Genomic DNA, 17,478 nt, shown 5'->3' with positions numbered 1-17,478 from the left:
GATTTTTTTTTACATGACTGGCACTATAATTTCTCTCCAGCTATGATCTTTGGCTGTAGCCTTTGACACTTCCCTCTTATATGGCATGAAAAATACAACTGGAACCAGAATGTAGGCTTGTAAACTTAAAATAAAAATCAAATAAGCTCTATTTTTTTTCCAAATGAGCTCTATTGTGCACCGGAAGCCAGCACCATACTTCCAAACAACAAATATATGAAATTACGGAAAAAGTAATTTTCTGCTGGTGCAATAATCCATACACTGCTGTACTGAGATGTCTGACCTGGTACCCTGAGGTCACAGAGGCTAGGCATCTCAGACATGATATAAAGAAATTAAAGTTAGAAATTACTTCCTTTCAATAGTCCAACAGCAGTATCAAGCCCTTGAATCCCCTACCTCAGAACCATAAATTGCTACAACAGAGCACAGTAATTTGGATATTGAGAAGCAGGAATAAAAGAAAGAGAATAATCTTGTAGAGTGAACCCAGAGCAAAATCTGAGGCACATCTGAGCACAGGTTTTCAATTTCTAGACACATACATACAGATCTTGTTTAAACAGTGCAGATGGTCAGAGAATTTTTAGCAGGATTGCCAGTTAGAATTTTGGTTTTAACCTCCCTAGCTCATTTCTGATGAGATTGTAGACAGGGGTTAAATGAAAGGGAAAGAAGGGAGTAGGGGGGGAGGCATTACTCTTATTAAATTAAAGTAACCAGCAAAATACAGAAATGTGCAGGATGTTGAGTTTCTTTTGTTAAATATTTACCATTCAAATCTGCTCATGTGAAACCCATATATACATACACTTAAGCACGGGCAGCAGGTATAGTAGGCCAGGGGAGGCTAAGACTCCCCTAACCCAGGATGTGGCCCCACCCATGCTCCGCCCCGAGGCCCTGCCCTTGCTCCCCATCTCCCCGAAGCCGGCGGGAGCTCAGCTCGGGCCAGAGGCCTGGAGCTCAGGGCTTGTCCAGCCATCAGCTTGGGGTGGTTCGGGCAGGTGATCAGGCCAGCTGGCAGCCTGGGGTTTGGGACAGCTGGGACGGGCAGCAACTCGGGGATCAGGGCAGCTGGGGCGGTTGGGCAGTGCTCGGGGCGGTTCAGCCAGGGCTTCTCTGGCCACGGTGTGGGGAGAAGGGAGGGGGAAATCAGGTGGAAGGGGTGGGGGCCAGGTGAGCTAGCCTCCCCGGAAGGGGTGGAGGCCAGGTGAGCTAGCCTCCCCGGAAGGGTTGTTCACACGCCACCCATGCACCTAAGCATAAAACTAGAGAAAAGTAAATCTCAAAATAATGTAATTCTGATAATGAGAGAAGGACAGCAACATATTTTGCATTTACATAGTGTGACAGACATGGCAATTTCCTGCAATATCTTTGTGAGATCTTATTGTATTAAATTTATGTACCATTGTGGGCCAGGGACTGTATGTAATTCCATCGGGGAGAGTGACCACAGCTCTTCCAGGAACTAAGAACAGCATGAGGTGATTAGGCAAATTCACTTGGGTAGTAAACCTCTAGAGAAGTACTCCTACCTGGAGACACTCACGTATATTAGTCAAACTGGATTCTCCAGAGACCAACAGACAAAAAAACCAAGAGACTTTTGGATAAATAGCCTGAGTTTAAACTGACTCAGGGCCTGCTTTCTGATCCAGCAAATGGACAGGACTTCCTGCCCATGGTGGACCCTATTCCTTCCTGGGAAGGGTTGGGAGGACTTTGTCCGACTGAGGCCCCATAAGACTGATGCGTGTCCTCTGGTGAGCTTTTTGCATGTATACAGGAACTTTGCTTTTTATGTTTTTTCCCCTAGTGCCTTCATCTTAAGAATAAGTGTGCTTGCTTATAAAGGACTATTTGGAGCTTGTGACCGCTGGCTATTACAGCTGTTCATAGCCTTCAAACAGAAAGCAAAGACACTAGTCTGTTTAGGCATTCTGGCTTTCTGGGAGTAACATAATGTAGTTAGGGAACTATGCAGCCTGGAAAAATCCTGGTCGGGGGGGCGGGGGGAGGGAAGGGGAAAGGGAAAAGAGAGAGAGAGAGAGAGAGAGAGAGAGAGAGAGAGATGTGAGTCTCCACCCAAGAGAGGTGATGGCCTAGAATTGGTACCCTTGGTGGACCATGGAGGGGAAATACATGTGCAATTGCCCTGAACTATGACATATAGCACCTTTCTTCTTGGAGGATCTTAATAAACCTATGGGCCAGACTCTGATAATTTGCTACTCAACCTGAGTAAGGGTATCAGAATGTGGCCCCAGGTGCATGCGAAACCCCTGAATACAACCTCTTAGGTGGACACAGTGGCTAGTCAGCATGGAACACTCACAACAGACTCCGGTTCAGCTGAACCTGTGTCAGTCTTTATCCCACAAATGAAGCACTGCACCTAGCAGATAAAAAGCCAGGCAGCTGTTGTGTTGCGAAAACACTGACCAGCATTTGCTGAGTTCTTATATAACCAGTATGGGTGGCCTCTGCTACACAATAAAATCAATAGCGCGTAAGCAATACTAATTCACAATTACAGGCCCAGCCCCACTGCATGAGTTCCTTACAGCAGGCAGTGCACTGCACAAAGGTGCAAGGAGGAGATTTTTGGCAAAAAATGAAATTACATCTTTAATGTTCTTACAGAGAAGCCAAAACCTCAGATTTTAAGGTCTCAAATGAAAGACACATGCAGAGTAAACATCATGGCACTCAATTTATCTCAGAAGGCTAAAAGGCTGAGTCAGCAAGGCTGGGATTTTTATTTATTTCTAGTTGTCTGTAGAATCTCAGGATCATTTTCAAGAACGTAACACACTAGAATGACACAATCAACCTAAAAATACCTCCACAAACCTCAGACACTCAACTACTGCCAGGCCATTTCTTTAGACAGGAACCTGAATAGACAGACAGATCTTGCAACCTATCCTGAAGGCCCATAAACTCAGGTTCTGTCAGACCAGTGAGGAAATCACATTGCAGACATGATGACCTAGCTGCTGAAAATGTTCTACTGCAGCTATATCAATCTATGGCCTATCACTGAGAAAATCCTCATTGATTTCAGCCACCAGGAATGAGCATGACAAGATTGGAGGTTTCAAGGTAACTAAGAGCTATATCATATTAGACTTTATAGATCAAAATCAACACCTTGACGTACACCTGTGAACCGTGATGTGTATGGAGCACAGGTTTACACTCCCGAGGAATCTTGTAGTAATATTTTGTACTATCCGAAATTTGTGCATGAACTTCAAGGGAAGTTCCATATATCTCAGTGAGCAAGACAGACTGAAACTCAGACTGGGGTTACGTTTCGCCACCTGATGTGAATGAGTCCAAAATAAACAAGCTCACTTTGAGGACCATTCTGCTTACTTGGACTTCACAGAAATCACAGCAGAGAAGAACGCTCTCACCATCTCCATTGGCGCCACACCATACTTTTTCACAGTTTCTCTATGGAAAAGACAGTTACCTTTTCCATAACTGGTGTTCTTTGAGATGCGTTGCTCATGTCTATTCCACAATAGGTGTGCGTACTCACCACGTGCACTGGTGTCGGAAGTTTTTCCCCTAGCAGTACCCGTAGGGGAGCGCCCCAGCGACCCCTGAAGTGGCACTTCCATGGTGCTGTATAAGGGGTGCTGTGCGCTTCCCGCACCCTCAGTTCCTTCTTGCCAGACAACTCCGACAGAGGGGAAGGAGGGCGGGATGTGGAATAGACATGAGCAACACATCTTGAAGAAAACCAGCTGTGGAAAAGGTAACTGTCTTTTCTTCTTCTTCTGTCACTGGCCTGGGAGAACACCGAGGCCAACCAGAGCTGGAGGGGCCTCATCCTGAGTCTGGCATGGCGAACCACATACGTGCACACCAACATGCGATCCAAGAGCTGGAGACACTCTCTGGCTGTTGTCACTGGAAACCCTGTGACTGTGCTGATAAGCCCTTTCAGGGTCTCGAACCTGTCCAGTGGGAGGGAGACTCTGGCTGACGTGGCATCCAGGACTGCCCCATAAACTCTATGCGTTGTACCGGGACTAATGTGGACTTGGTGTCATTTACCAACAGGCCCAGAGTGGCGCCACGTGATCCTGCACCTGCGACCGGGAGCTGCCCTTGACCAGCCAGTCGTCCAGATAGGGGAAGATCTGGACCCCGCGGCGCCTGAGGTAGGCCACTACCACAGACATACACCCTGGAGGCAATGGACAGGCCAAATGGGAGGACAGTAAATTGGTAGTGTTCCTGTCCAACCATGAAATGGAGGAAGCGTCTGTGCCCCTTGAATATATGGATGTGGAAGTACGCGTCCTGCAGATCGAGGGCAGCGTACCAGTCCCCAGGAAGGGAATGATGGAGGCCAGGGAGACCATGCGGAACTTGAACTTCACCATGTACTGGTTCAGGCCTCGCAGGTCCAGGATGGGCACAAGCCCCCCTTTGGTCTTCAGGACAAGGAAAGAGCGGGAGTAGTACCCCTTGCATTTGAACTCCGCTGGCACCACTTCCACCACGCCTAGACCAAGGAGCAGCCCCACTACCTGCTCGAGCAGGGCCTCGTGAGAGGGGTCCCCCTGGAGGGACGGGGGTGGAGGGTGGTTGGGCGTGGTAGAGGTAAACTGGAGGGTGTAGCTCCGGGAGATGGTGCTGAGGACCCTCGGTCTGAGGTCAGCCGCGACCACTCGGGGAGAAAAGCACACAACCGGTTGGAGAAGGGAAGCTTTATTGTGGGTGAATCCCTGATGTGAACTGGTAGGTCTTCCCCGGGCACCCCATCAAAACTGTCGTTTCCCTGCCTGTTTGCTCTTGGAAGACCCAGGCTCGGGACAGACCGAGACTGCCTCTGCAGGCATTTCTTATAGTCCTGCGACTTTTTATAAGGGGACTTGTATTTAGAGTGGGTGGCCTGGGTGGGAGCCTGCTGTGGCTTAAACTTACGTCTAGCTGGAGCCGGAACATAGAGGCCTTAAACATAGTACGGGAGACTTTCAGGCCATGTAGTTTAATACCCGTCTGTTTCACAAACAGGGCCTTGCCATCAAACGGGAGGTATTGCAAGGAGGTCTGCACCTCACTGGACAGCCCAGACAGCAGGAGCCACAAAGCCCTTTTCATGGACACTGCGGAGGCCATGGACCGTGCAGCCATGACCGCTGCATCTGATACTGCCTGCAGGGTTGCCCTGGCAGCCGCTGTACTCTCCTCCACCAGAGCTCTGAACTCCTTCCTGCAACGCTCCTGGAGGAGTCCTCGAACTTGGGCAGAGAGCCCCACAGATTGAACTCATACCGGCCCAGGAGAGCCTGATGGTTTGCCACCCATAACTGGAAGCTCAAGGACTAATACATTTTTCTCCCAAATAAATCCAGCCTTCTTGAATCTTTATTTTTTGGAATGGGGGCTGGTTGGTCCTGCTGCTCCATGTGGTTGACCGATTCGACCACCAGGGAGTTAGGAGCAGGGTGGGCGTATAAGTATTCATGCCCTTTGGTGGGTACAAAATACTTGCGTTCTGCTCTCTTAGAGATGAGGGGCAATGAGGCCGGGGTTTGCCACAGGGCATTTGAAATTTTTGTCACCCCTTTGTGGAGTGGCAAGGCCACCCTGACCGGTGCCAAGGCGGCCAGGATGTTAAAAAGGGAGTCCGAGGGCTCCTCCACCTCCTCTGCCTGAAGGTTCAGATTTGATGCCACCCTTTTCAATAGTTCCTGGTGGGCTTTAGAGTCCTCCTGCGGGACGGAGGGAGGAGGGGCCATAATCGCCTCATCAGGGGAGGGTGAGGAGGCGGGCACTGTACTTTGCTTGTCCACTGACACCGGAGGATCCACCACCTGGTCGCTCTCTGGGCACGGTGCTGAAGATGCACGTCCCACCAACTCCTTCCTTGGAGGCTGGGAGAGGGAGGCCGATGGCTGTTCTGAGGCTCCGGCCACTGAGTGAGCCCCCACTGTGCCAGCCACGGAGCCCGGTGCCACCGGCTGTGGCACCGGCGGAGCAGGGTGTTCGGCCTGGCTGGCCTGACCCATCGATGGACGACTACGAAGGGAGGCTGGGCTGATGTACAACCTGCCGCTGTCCCTGGACCTGGAGGAGTGGTGGTGCTGGGAGCAGTGCCAACCACAAGACTGTGATCCTGACATGGAGGAATGGTACTGCTGGTAGCTGCTGCTCCGCAATGACAAGATGATGGTGATCGATGCCTGGGGCTGCGGGAGCAGTGCCATGGCAAGGTCCTGGAGCAATATGACGAACGGGAACGGCATCGACGTTCATGTCACGACTGGCTACGATAGCCCCTCTGAGACGAGGACCTTCGGCGGCGTCTGCCTCAGTCCCATCAGTATCTGCTCCTCGAGGCGGAGCAGTGCCTGGAGTCTCTGTCAGTTGGAACCCAGTCAGGCAACCTGGTGGGAGTCGACGGCGACCTGCTTGGACTACGCATGGGACGGTCGCTGAGCGGCAAAGGGCATCGGGAACGTTCCCTCGACTGTGACCGGTACCAAGTGGGGGGCGGGGACTGCGGAGATCCCAGCGGCGGCTTGCCTCTGGGCTGCGGGGCCAACATTGGTGGTGCTCCTGGTACCAGCCACTTGCAGGGCCTCTGGCATGGAGGGCATCCGGATATCAGGGGAAACCTGCTCCGAATGGGCTTGGTTACTCCGCTTGACCTGAGTTGGAGGCCTAGAGGCCAATGGGGACTGAGGACTGCCCAACATGGGTCTAGCCTCTCCCCCAGTCTTGCTCCGGTGCGGCGGCGGAGGAGGCCTCTTCTTAGCCTTCTTGGCGTGGCCTGCGGATGGGAAGCGGTGCCAACTGGTAGATGGCGCCAGGTGGTAGCTGCACACTGACACCGTGGTACCTGGTGCTGACTTGAAGCGGTGCGCTGGATTCTGGGTCAACGCCAACTCCATCAGGATGGCCTGGAGCCTAATGTCTCTCTCTCTTGGTCCGAGGCTTGAACGACTTGCAAATCTTGCAGCGATCGCTGAGATGGGTTTCACCCAAACAGCGTAAACAGTCCGCATGCAGATCACTCACTGGCATCGGTCGCCTACAAGTGTCGCATGACTTAAAACCTGGGGCACAGGGCATGCCCCAGCACGGGCGCACTAACTAAACTAAACTAAAACTAATCAAACTACAGGTACTACTACACTGAATGAACAAGAGTTCTGGGGAAGAGCTGTAGCAAAGCTGGAGCAGAGCAGTTCCGAAGCACCTTCACTGGTGGCAAGAAGGAACTGAGGGTGGGGGGAGTGTGCAGCGCCCCTTATACCACGCCATGGAAGTGCCACTCCAGGGGTCGCTAGAGGCATTCACCTACAGGTACTGCTAGGGGAAAAACTTCCAACACCGGTGCACATGGCAAGCACACACACCTGTTGTGGAAATACACATGAGTAATCACTGGAAGAAGAAGAAACAGCTGCATTTCACAACTGACCAACACAGTTTCCACCATTCATGCATCATCTGTGCCAGATCAGCATTATAAAGTGTTGACCAGTGAGGAGAGTGCAGAGAGAGGGAGCACTCAGGACCACCATGCCAATATACAAAAGTTGTGATTATCATAACCACCCAGCCTGGACCAATAAAAACGGTCACCTCTCTACAATAAGAGTAAGCATGAGCCCTAACCTCCAACTGTAGGCAGTAATGGTCTGATCTAAGAAGTGTGCCATCACCAATCCCAAACCAATCCCCCTCCCACAATTCAGAGTGACCACTATTGTCTATTGAGACAGAAACCATACTGAATAGTTCCAAGGTTATTGTTTTAGCCATGAGATCCTTGAAGAGTCATCATCTGCATGGATGCTAAAATCACTCAGGGCAATAAACCTCAGTGACTCCAACACCAGGGTAGATAAGCAATTTGTTAACTCAATCAAGAAATCAGAACTGTAGTGGAGTAGCCTGTAAACGTAACTATTCCAGGATCCATACACAAGCTGGACAAACAAATTTAATTTTAGAGTCGGAGACTTCCTATGCTTAAACTCAAATTAAACCAACACAACCACCGCACTTCTGAACTGTCCTTCTGAAGCTCAGGTTTCAGAGAATCTGGGCATTCCAACCCTGATGCCTAGACAGTTAAAGTACATTCTCGCATCCCCCTACCAAAACACTTATTGAAACATTTATTCTAGGTCCATGATTTCCCCCCCTATGTTACAGCATATTCTCCGAAACACAGTCTGGTGTAGTACCAGAAGTTTATATTCAATACTTAAAACTAAATTAACCTCTCTCATTAAATCTATTCGTTAACTTGTCTAATTATGCATAGTTCTTTTAAATAATTTTAAAGCTTTACTACATTTTAATATCCTTGAAATTGTGATTCCTTTTTAGACCAGGAGTGATATTCAGTCTACAGCATATTGCAATAAAGTCCTACGCCACTGTACAGGATAATTCTTCACAAAACTATTGGGAATCATGCGTTTGGGAGATGAATATGCCCTAAAATGGCAGATTGTCATTTCATGTATATCATCTGCATCCAAGTCACACTGCACTGAAATGAGAAGACACCCTGAAGAGTTCTTTCCATTTAAGTACTGTCACAGAAATAACACCCCTAATTTCAATAAATGTTCTCTCTCCTTTACTTTATTCTATGAGAAATACACTCTAATTTAGCCATTAAAAAAGAGCTAAATGTTTAAAGTAAAAAGGGGTCAGGGAGGTAAGAGCCATTTATTCTCAAATCATAGAGATTAAATAGTGCTACTTTAATTGCATTATTGATCAAATCTTCCGATCTTTATCAAAACCCTCATCTGATGTCAATGGGAGTTTTAACTGAGTAAGGACTACAGGTTTTGGCCTTATGTGTATACCAAAAAGGTACAATGATACATATACACCTCTACCCCGATATAACGCAACCCGATACAACATGAATTCGGATAGATCAAAGCAAATTCGATATAACGCGGTTTCACCTATAATGCGGTAAGATTTTTTGGCTCCCGAGAACAGCGTTATTTCGAGGTAGAGGTGTATTCCAGATGACAGACAATCCTTCATGTGTGGCAAGATTAACAACTGCTTTGGACTTGATTCTTTGGGGCACTACCTTCCTGGTGTCAGTAATCATATGTTGGGAGTGGGTCATGGGTAGGACAGGGAAGGGGGAGCCATAGCAGAGTGGAGCTCCATTATACCTAATATTGTATCCCAATGGCATAGGATCCTTCCTGGACCTTGCATTCTGGGGAATTTAGGGCTGCTCCTCTGCCTCCCTAACTTACACCAGTGCTAGGCAGCCCTAAATAAGGGAACTGGTTCACATGTCCCTCCAATCCATGGACAGAGTGGAGAATCAAGACCTTAGACTCAGCAATGTCAGTGGGCTCATTTCTGGCAATAAAGACAATTTCTTCTCCACTCAATTTCTCTAAAAGTTTAGCCAGATATTTTTTGCACTTAGAATTATGCTTAATAATTTTATAATCATTTCCACTCTACCATCCATAAAAACAACTCAGTTCAATTCGACCCCAAGAGAGAAGCCTAGTAAGATGTGAAGGTTCAGAAAAAGGAGGAGTTAATCTTTAGATTAGTTCATGTTATGGCTGGATTACCACTATGAGCTAACCACAAACTGCATCTCAGAGACTCATCAATGCAACAGGTTAGACAAGATTGTAAGCCCCTTTAAAACAAAACCGAAAAGTCTTGTGTAGTATCTCAGCAGTTGGCTATTGTAAAGTTCTCACCTCAAACAAATCATTTTAAACACCTAGTTAGAAACCTTATGTTCACAAGACCTAGCGAGACTAAGTGTCCTTCTAAACATAATGAAGAAATTGAGAGCTCATTTTACAAGTGATTCCTAAGTAGCTTAACCTTGAAAAAAACGTAACTACAATATTACAATTCTAGCAAGTGATTGAGTCTACTTACCTCCTTTTATTATAATTGAACTGTTACCTACTTGTCAGTCAGTCAATGAGGGATCAAAATATCCACTTTTGGTTTTGCAAAAAGAATTATCTCATGACACTGTCAGACTATTTAAATTAGTACTAGTAACACCTAGCGGCCACAATTGGGAATCAGTGTCCCATTTTACACACAGTCACTGTACACACATTTAATTAAAAGATGGTCCCTGCCCCAAAGATCTTATGATCAAAGTAACAGTTTACAGTCTAAGCCAGGGATCAGCAACCTTTGGCACATGGCCCGCATTGCTTCCTCCAGCCCCCATTGGCCTGGAGCGGCAAACAGTGGCCAGTGGGAGCTGCGATCGGACGGTAAACAAACCGGCCCCGCCCGCCAGGGTGCTTACCCTGGCAGGCCAGGGGCCAAAGATTGCCAATCCCTGGTCTAAGCAATCCTGCCCAGGTAACGAAATGATAAGTTTTATATGTTTCGGTGTGACCACTGGTCCTGGGAGTTCCACAATGAAGTCTGGGGTGATGGTGGACCAAGGCCTAACTGGAGTCTCCAGAGGGACTAATGTGCCCTGGGGTCTAGTCCGGAGCATTTGGGTACATGCACAGCACTCACAGGAGTCTATGTAAACTTGGACTTTGACCCGCATGTGGAGCCACCAGAAAAAATAAAGGACAACCATGCAGGAGATGTTAAGGCAGCCAAAGTGACCCATCAATGGAGTGTTGTGGCACAGTTCTAGCACCTCCAGTTGGGGGCATCCCAGGGGAACATATATGGGAAGGATGTTATCCTGTCCCCCATGGAGTGAGGCATATTAGCCCCTAATGGCGTTGACTTGGTTCCTTGGGTGAATGGGTCTTCTTCTGAGGTGGACTGAATGTGGGAGACCAGTTCTTAATTAATTGAGGCATTAACAAAATTAGTAGGCTTGGAGATAGAGGGGCTTGAAGGTAGGTACCTTGTTTTCCTGGTAGTATTCCCCCTTTCGTGACGGAGTATCAGCTTTCCCACTTTGGTTTCCCAGGCAGTAGGTGATAGTAAACTCGAATTGAGACAAGAACAAGGCCCACTTTAATTGCCTCTGGTTCAAAGTTCAGGTCTTGCAGCGGTACATGAAGTTCTTCTAGTCAGTAAAAACCTGTACCGGGTGCCAAGCTTCCTCAAAGTGGTGACACCATTCTTCGAAAAGCAATTTTGATTGCAAGCAGCTCCTTGCCCAGTATTTCATAGTTCATTACTATGGGGGTGAATTTCCAAGTGTAGTAGGAACATGTGTGCAGAACTGGCTGGGGTCCAAGTTGCTGTGAGAGTACCACCCCAATAGCCACATTGAGGCATGTGCCAGAATCAGAGCCGTGGTGAACGCAGTATTGAGGTGGTCAAAAGCATGTTGGATATCAGGAGACCAAGTGAAACAAATGGCTTTATGAAGGAGGGAAGTCGGGGAGGGCGGGGGGGGGACGACGACAACTGTTCATTAGAGAAGTTGGCAATGAATTGCCCATAAACATTTGCAAAATTCAGGAAAACCTGAAGTCCTCAGATGGTCCAGGGTGCTGTCTAGTTACAGATGGCCTCCACCTTCAGTAGGTCCATCTGGACAAAAGGATGGCATGAGGAATGTCCACTGTCCTCTTCCCACCCTACAACTTATACATCCAGAGGGTCAAGATAAGCCAAACATCCAAAATGCCACCCCAGGGGGTAGAGTTAAAACTCTGAGATTAAAACTGTGATTAATCACGGCTACTTTTTTAATCTCACAATTAATTGCGATAATTTTTTAAATCATTTGACAGCTCTAGTATTGATGATTAATTATTATTATTATATTATTTTGTTCCCTTAGAATCCTAGGTCTCACATTTCAGCTGAGAAAAAGGCATTTCTGCAAGAGAAAAAAAGACCCTCTCCCTTTCATTATCATACAAAATTAGAGAGGAAACTGCTTTTTCTAGGAACCATATTTTTTGATTGCTTTAGACACAACCCAGCTGGAATTCAGAACAATGAACATAGCAATTAGCTGACATTTCTCTATATAATAATATAGGTTAGAGCTCGAAGGCCTTGTCTACACTAGGGAAATTTCAGACAAATTTCTCACTGTTGCTAACACTGGTTCAGCTGAACCACTGTTAACAGTATTGAAAGCCCTAATGTAGATAAGCCCACTAACCTGCACACTGTTATCAGCACTGTGTCAATAAGACTTGCTCTGAGCAGAACAGTAAAAGCTAACTAAATGGAGTGGCTTTAAATATGTAGCCTAGAACAGAATATAATATATTTCAAGACTCATTGCAAGACACACACACACCCCCATCACCCTCTTCCCAAAAAAAAGAGAGAGAGAAAGAAAGAAAACTGTAACAAACTCACGGTTTACCCACAGTTACTGAAAATGTCACCAAGTCAAACACTGTCAGCATTCATCCTGTAATTCCTTACTTTATTAACACTAAAATATTTTTGAAAAAACTTACTTAAATTAAAAATAACATGTTGAAATGGCATTTTCAAACTGAATGCTATTAAAAATATTATTCTGGTATAAAAACAAAAAATGGCACATCTTGCTTTAATTCTTTACTGCAAATGTGCCATTTTCAACCACCGTTTCAGTAGAATAATCCCAGAGAGCCACTACATACATTGACTTTCTATAATAAAAGAATACACTTCTTTATTGTATATCTTTATACTTGCAAACACCAGCACACTGTCTAGAAACTCACATTCCAGCTGAACATTGCTTTTAAAATAAACTTTTTATTTGTAAAGGATGCCCATTAAAATATTGTGGAAGGAATCTAGAAAAAGCAAGGATACTGGCAGAAATCTAATGTTATTGGAAAGAGAGGATATTCACAGTACTCACACTGCCGGTGGTTATTAATTAGAAATCATTAGATATCCCAACTCTCAACAGTTCAGCATATATCTCACTGGAGTGATGACCTGTTTTTGCTGACAAGATTTTTATGCAGGTGGTAGTGGGAAAAGAGTGTAATTAGGAAAGCTCAAAGATACAGAGCCATAAATTACTTACAGTCCTGTCTTAACTTTTACACAGACTTTACGTACTGCAGGTGCAATGGGTAGGGGAGAGGCTGCGGTCCTGGCCAGGTCTATGAGGAGAATGAGGAGTCCCTGGCCATGGAGGAACCCACCCCTCTGCTGAACAGTTCCTGCCTGTGGAGGGCTCCCAAACACCTGGCTGGTGAGTAAGAGAGCTGGGACCATGACAGTGTAGCTGCAGAGAACTCCCTGCATGACCCTGGATCCCTGCAGGTTCCAGGTGCAGGAGGGAAGCTGCAGTCCTGGTGGGGCAGAGCAGAGACCCCCCGGCCAGGACTGTAAGGAGGAAGATGTATACTGGAATTTATGAGACTTTGTGATGTGCACTTCGCCTGCCAAAAGAATCATCAGCCACCAAAGCAAGGCAGTACGCTTGAGACAGTATGCTATTGCAGAGTTCTTGATTGGCCTGTTTGCCTACACATTTACTCCACTAGCAGTATCCTTTTAATCGCTATGCTTCTTGATTAAGTTGTATTTCTTCAACCTACAACTGAGTCGTGAGTGTAGATAAGGCAGAAGTGGGGAGTGAGTGATACTCTTCCATGCCTATTACCCATGGCTCTTTTGAAGATATGATACTGAATGACTATGAAAGAACTGATTATCTGGATTTTCACTTAATAAAAATCTTAATGGGCTCTCCTTTTGAAAACTGCTACAGCCCTTGAGCACTAACTATCATCAGTTTTGTATGGGAAAATAAGAGAAAAGTTTTGTTAAAGCCTTTTGGCCTATGTGCATTGGAGTCCCAAAGGGTCACCATGTTGGTGTCTTTGAGCAGCATTTTAGACAGGGACAGACTGAGAGAGACTTTAATCACATTTGCTTGTCCCTTTTATGATCTTGTACGCTCAGCTTACACCCTCATCTGACAGAGCATGAAGGCTTTCCTTCTTATGCCAAAATTTTGCCCTATTCTCAGATAACTGCTAGCTGGCATCTATGAGAGAAAGTGTAAAACTTGATCTTATGATTAAAGCACTGGGCTGAGAATCAGGACATTTGCATTCAATTCCTGGCTCTGGTGCAGACTTTTTATGTGACCTTGGGAAAGTCATTCGAGCTGTCTGTGCCTCAGTACAACACTTCCTTGCACCACAGAAGTGTTGTGAGGATAAATGTTTTAATGTTTGAGAGGCACTCGGATACTACATTGATATTGGCTATATAAAGAGACAATAGCATGGTGGAAGAGGGCAAAGCAGATAATTAAGACTTTTGGGAATATCACACTGCTACATTTCTATGTATTTCTTCTTATATATTCAGGGGGTTTTAACATCACAGCTTGTATATTTTTAATTTCATTTGATTACTGTATATAGCGAAGAACTCAGTATTATTAGTAATATCATAATATTTATTATTGTAACGATATGTATTGTAGGAGCTTGCAGCCACTTTGTCTTTGACATGTTAGAAGCCAAAACCATCCCAATTTTATTGATTTATTGGAGAAATCAATATATACTTACAATATCCTATTTTTATAATTACCAAGACACAGTACGGAAGGAAGGAGTATTACCATATTCAAAAGTTAACTAGATAAACTAGGAGAGATGAATGGCATAAAAAAAAAAAGCAGACAAGCATGAAAATGTTGATTCAGCAATCTTTTTCAGTTCCATAGATTTCTTACATTTTACAAACTTTAAAGTTTCCATGATATGCCAGAACAAAATTGCTATTAATTCAATATTTTATCTTGAACGCTCTTGCTAACATTGGACAGGCGAGCCTTCTTTCATGAAAAAGTGCTTTTTGTGAACAAACTGCATGAATTGAGTGAAGACATGTTGCATATCTTTAAATATGTAAATATATGGATCTTCTCCTACAACACTATGAAAAAAGGGAAACACAGCATTTAGGTATTGCATAGAGCAGAGTCATACGATGCCCTGATTAGCATCTCCACAGGAAAGGGGTCTCTGTAGTGGTTAAATCTTGTGTATTCCCATCTCTGTGCTGATTTAACAAATATTAATCCATTTTTAAAGACCCACCTTATAATCTGAAAACAATTATATAAAATATGTTTCACAGTATTTTAGAAAATGGAAACAGACAGTTGCTCTCAGCATATAGAAAGATCCCCAATATGAATACACTACTGACAATTCATCAGATTTAACAAGATACAGTAAAAGAAGAACTGACCTCCTGAGGACAAATGATTCTCTTGGGACGCGGTGCCTCCTGTTGTAACTGATACACTGTCAAATATAAAAAAGCAATAATAATTAGAGGACTGCAATATACACAAACTTTCATTCAGATATTTTTAGCCAGATGCTTCTGAGAAAATGCAAATAAATATAAAAAAGGGTGGGGGTACAGAGACATTTTTAGAATGCATGCAAGTCAAGTCATTTATATGGAAATTAGTCATGGAATTGTACACTGGTAACATTTATTTATTCATATAATCCCAATTTAGTTTTGTATTGTTGCTGGCACTGTGTATTTCCATACTTTGCTTGCAAGGCTAGATATAACAAATCCTTCTGAATGTTTCAAGATAAAACTCCTCTGTTGCAGATAGTATTACTGAAGAGCTCAATAATAGAATTTTTAAATAAAATTCCAGTGTCTTTGACTTGGCTAGGAAAGAACTGCAAGAAACTTTACTAGAATCTTATCAATGCATACTGAAGACATGAGTGATAACTATTTATGAATGAATGAGACCCCTAGTGCTTCCACATGCTAACATTTCCCCACTTTCCTTTTCCTTTTAATGTGCTACCTAAGACCCTCAAATATATTTCAGATCAACTTTGCTCATCCTAAGGGTTCCCAAAGTCAAATTCGTTCTGCGGGTTCTAAGGTGAGGCACTGCAACTGAGTGAACTCTGGGTCTCACTTCTCCCATCGTTCCTTATAGCTGACCCCTACTGCTCTCCCTTCATGTATTCAAGGAGGCTTCTTCCTTCCTCTTTCTATTCCACAAGTAGTGAATGTGGGTTGACACATGATGAACGGCAAGCAATTACAATGCAAATAGAGTGCCTCTCTTCTCAGCTTTAGTAAAAATCCCAAAGCTTGGCTTGCTCCCTTGAAGAGAAGCCCTCTGTATGTAGACCTCTATACACATATAGAGGGGAGATGGGCAACCCATCTCTATGGTATTGTGATCCCCAGTCCAAGATCCCAATGGGCTGTGGATCAACAAGATGGCAGGTTGTGGGAAGACGACAAGTGATGGGGAACTCCCTCAGCCTTGGAAAACTGTGGAGTATCTACTGAAAAGCTAATATGGTTGGTGGTTGTATTACCTCTTCTTCAGAACCCCTTTGTGCCATAGATCACCCTTTAAAAGAAGGGATGAAGAGAACTGTGAAGAAACTTGGGAAGTGTGGAGGTACTGGACTTTCACACAGACACCTCCACCAGTTGTAACTCCTCTGACTTCTTTGCTAGTCTTCGGGAACATGCAAGTTTTGGGGGTGTTATGCCCCCTGCTAGTTTTGAAGCAGGGGATGAAAAACCCTATCCCCTCCCTGGTTGGGAAATAGCATGGAAAATGAAAATGGAGAACCCTTCAGGATTTCCTGTCTCTTATATAGGTTTTTATGCACAGGGGTATAATCTGGCCATAAATATATACACAATATTATGAATTAGTATATGGACCCGCCTGATTCAGTGCTGCCAACTCCCATAATTTTTTCACAAGCCTCATGATAAATGGCGTTTTTCAAAGCTCCTTGATCATGTGAATAAGTGAGGATCTCAGCTTTCATTTAAAAAGAAAAAAAGCTATTTTGCAACCCTCATGGTTACACAGTAGAACATGAAAAACTGTGGCTCCCAGCATACCCTAAAGACTTAATACTAAACTAAACTACAAAGAACCCAAACTGTATCTTCTAAAAAAATCTCATGATTTTGAATGCTTGTAGTTGGAGATACTGCTGACTCAGCAAGCTACTTGTTCCTAACTATACATATCTATGTAAACAGTCCCATTAACTTTAATTGGAACTATTCAAGTGCTTGAAGTTAGGCATTAATTACTGAATCAAGGCCTTATGAGAATTTAAGAAGCATGTTTAAAAATAGCATGGCATTTAACTTGATATCGGATAACAACCGTTGAGCACTAAATACAATCAATATTCAAATATAAAATCTTTAAATATCTAAAAATAGTATCAGAGGGTCCTGTGGCACCTTTAAGACTAACAGATGTATTGGAACATAAACTTTCGTGGGTGAATGCCCACTTCGTCAGACGCATGTAATGGAAATTTCCAGAGGCAGGTATAAATATGCAGGCAAGAATCAGTATGGAGATAACGAGGTTAGTTCAATCAGGGAGGGTGAGGTCCTCTGCTAGCAGTTGAGGTGTGAACACCTGTACAGAAGCAGTTTCTCCTCCCTTCGTGTTCACACCTCAACTGCTAGCAGAGCACCTCACCCTCCCTGATTGAACTAACCTCGTTATCTCCA

The 17,478-nt window shown here is 44.9% G+C and overlaps 1 protein-coding gene across 1 annotated transcript in view; it reads right to left on the bottom strand.

Moving 5' to 3' along the window:
- Nucleotides 1-17,478, bottom strand: part of CHN2 (chimerin 2) — a gene marked incomplete at its 3' end in the record, with an annotated part of 196,252 nt that overhangs the window by 83,050 nt on the left and 95,724 nt on the right. The window contains 1 exon segment of the mRNA XM_034760711.1: nt 15,184-15,239. Coding sequence (XP_034616602.1) covers nt 15,184-15,239 — 56 coding nt within the window.

Source organism: Trachemys scripta, chromosome 2 (genome assembly GCF_013100865.1).
Source record: "Trachemys scripta elegans isolate TJP31775 chromosome 2, CAS_Tse_1.0, whole genome shotgun sequence".
Lineage (NCBI taxonomy): Eukaryota > Metazoa > Chordata > Testudines > Emydidae > Trachemys > Trachemys scripta.
This window is presented reverse-complemented; position numbering and strand designations above follow the sequence as displayed.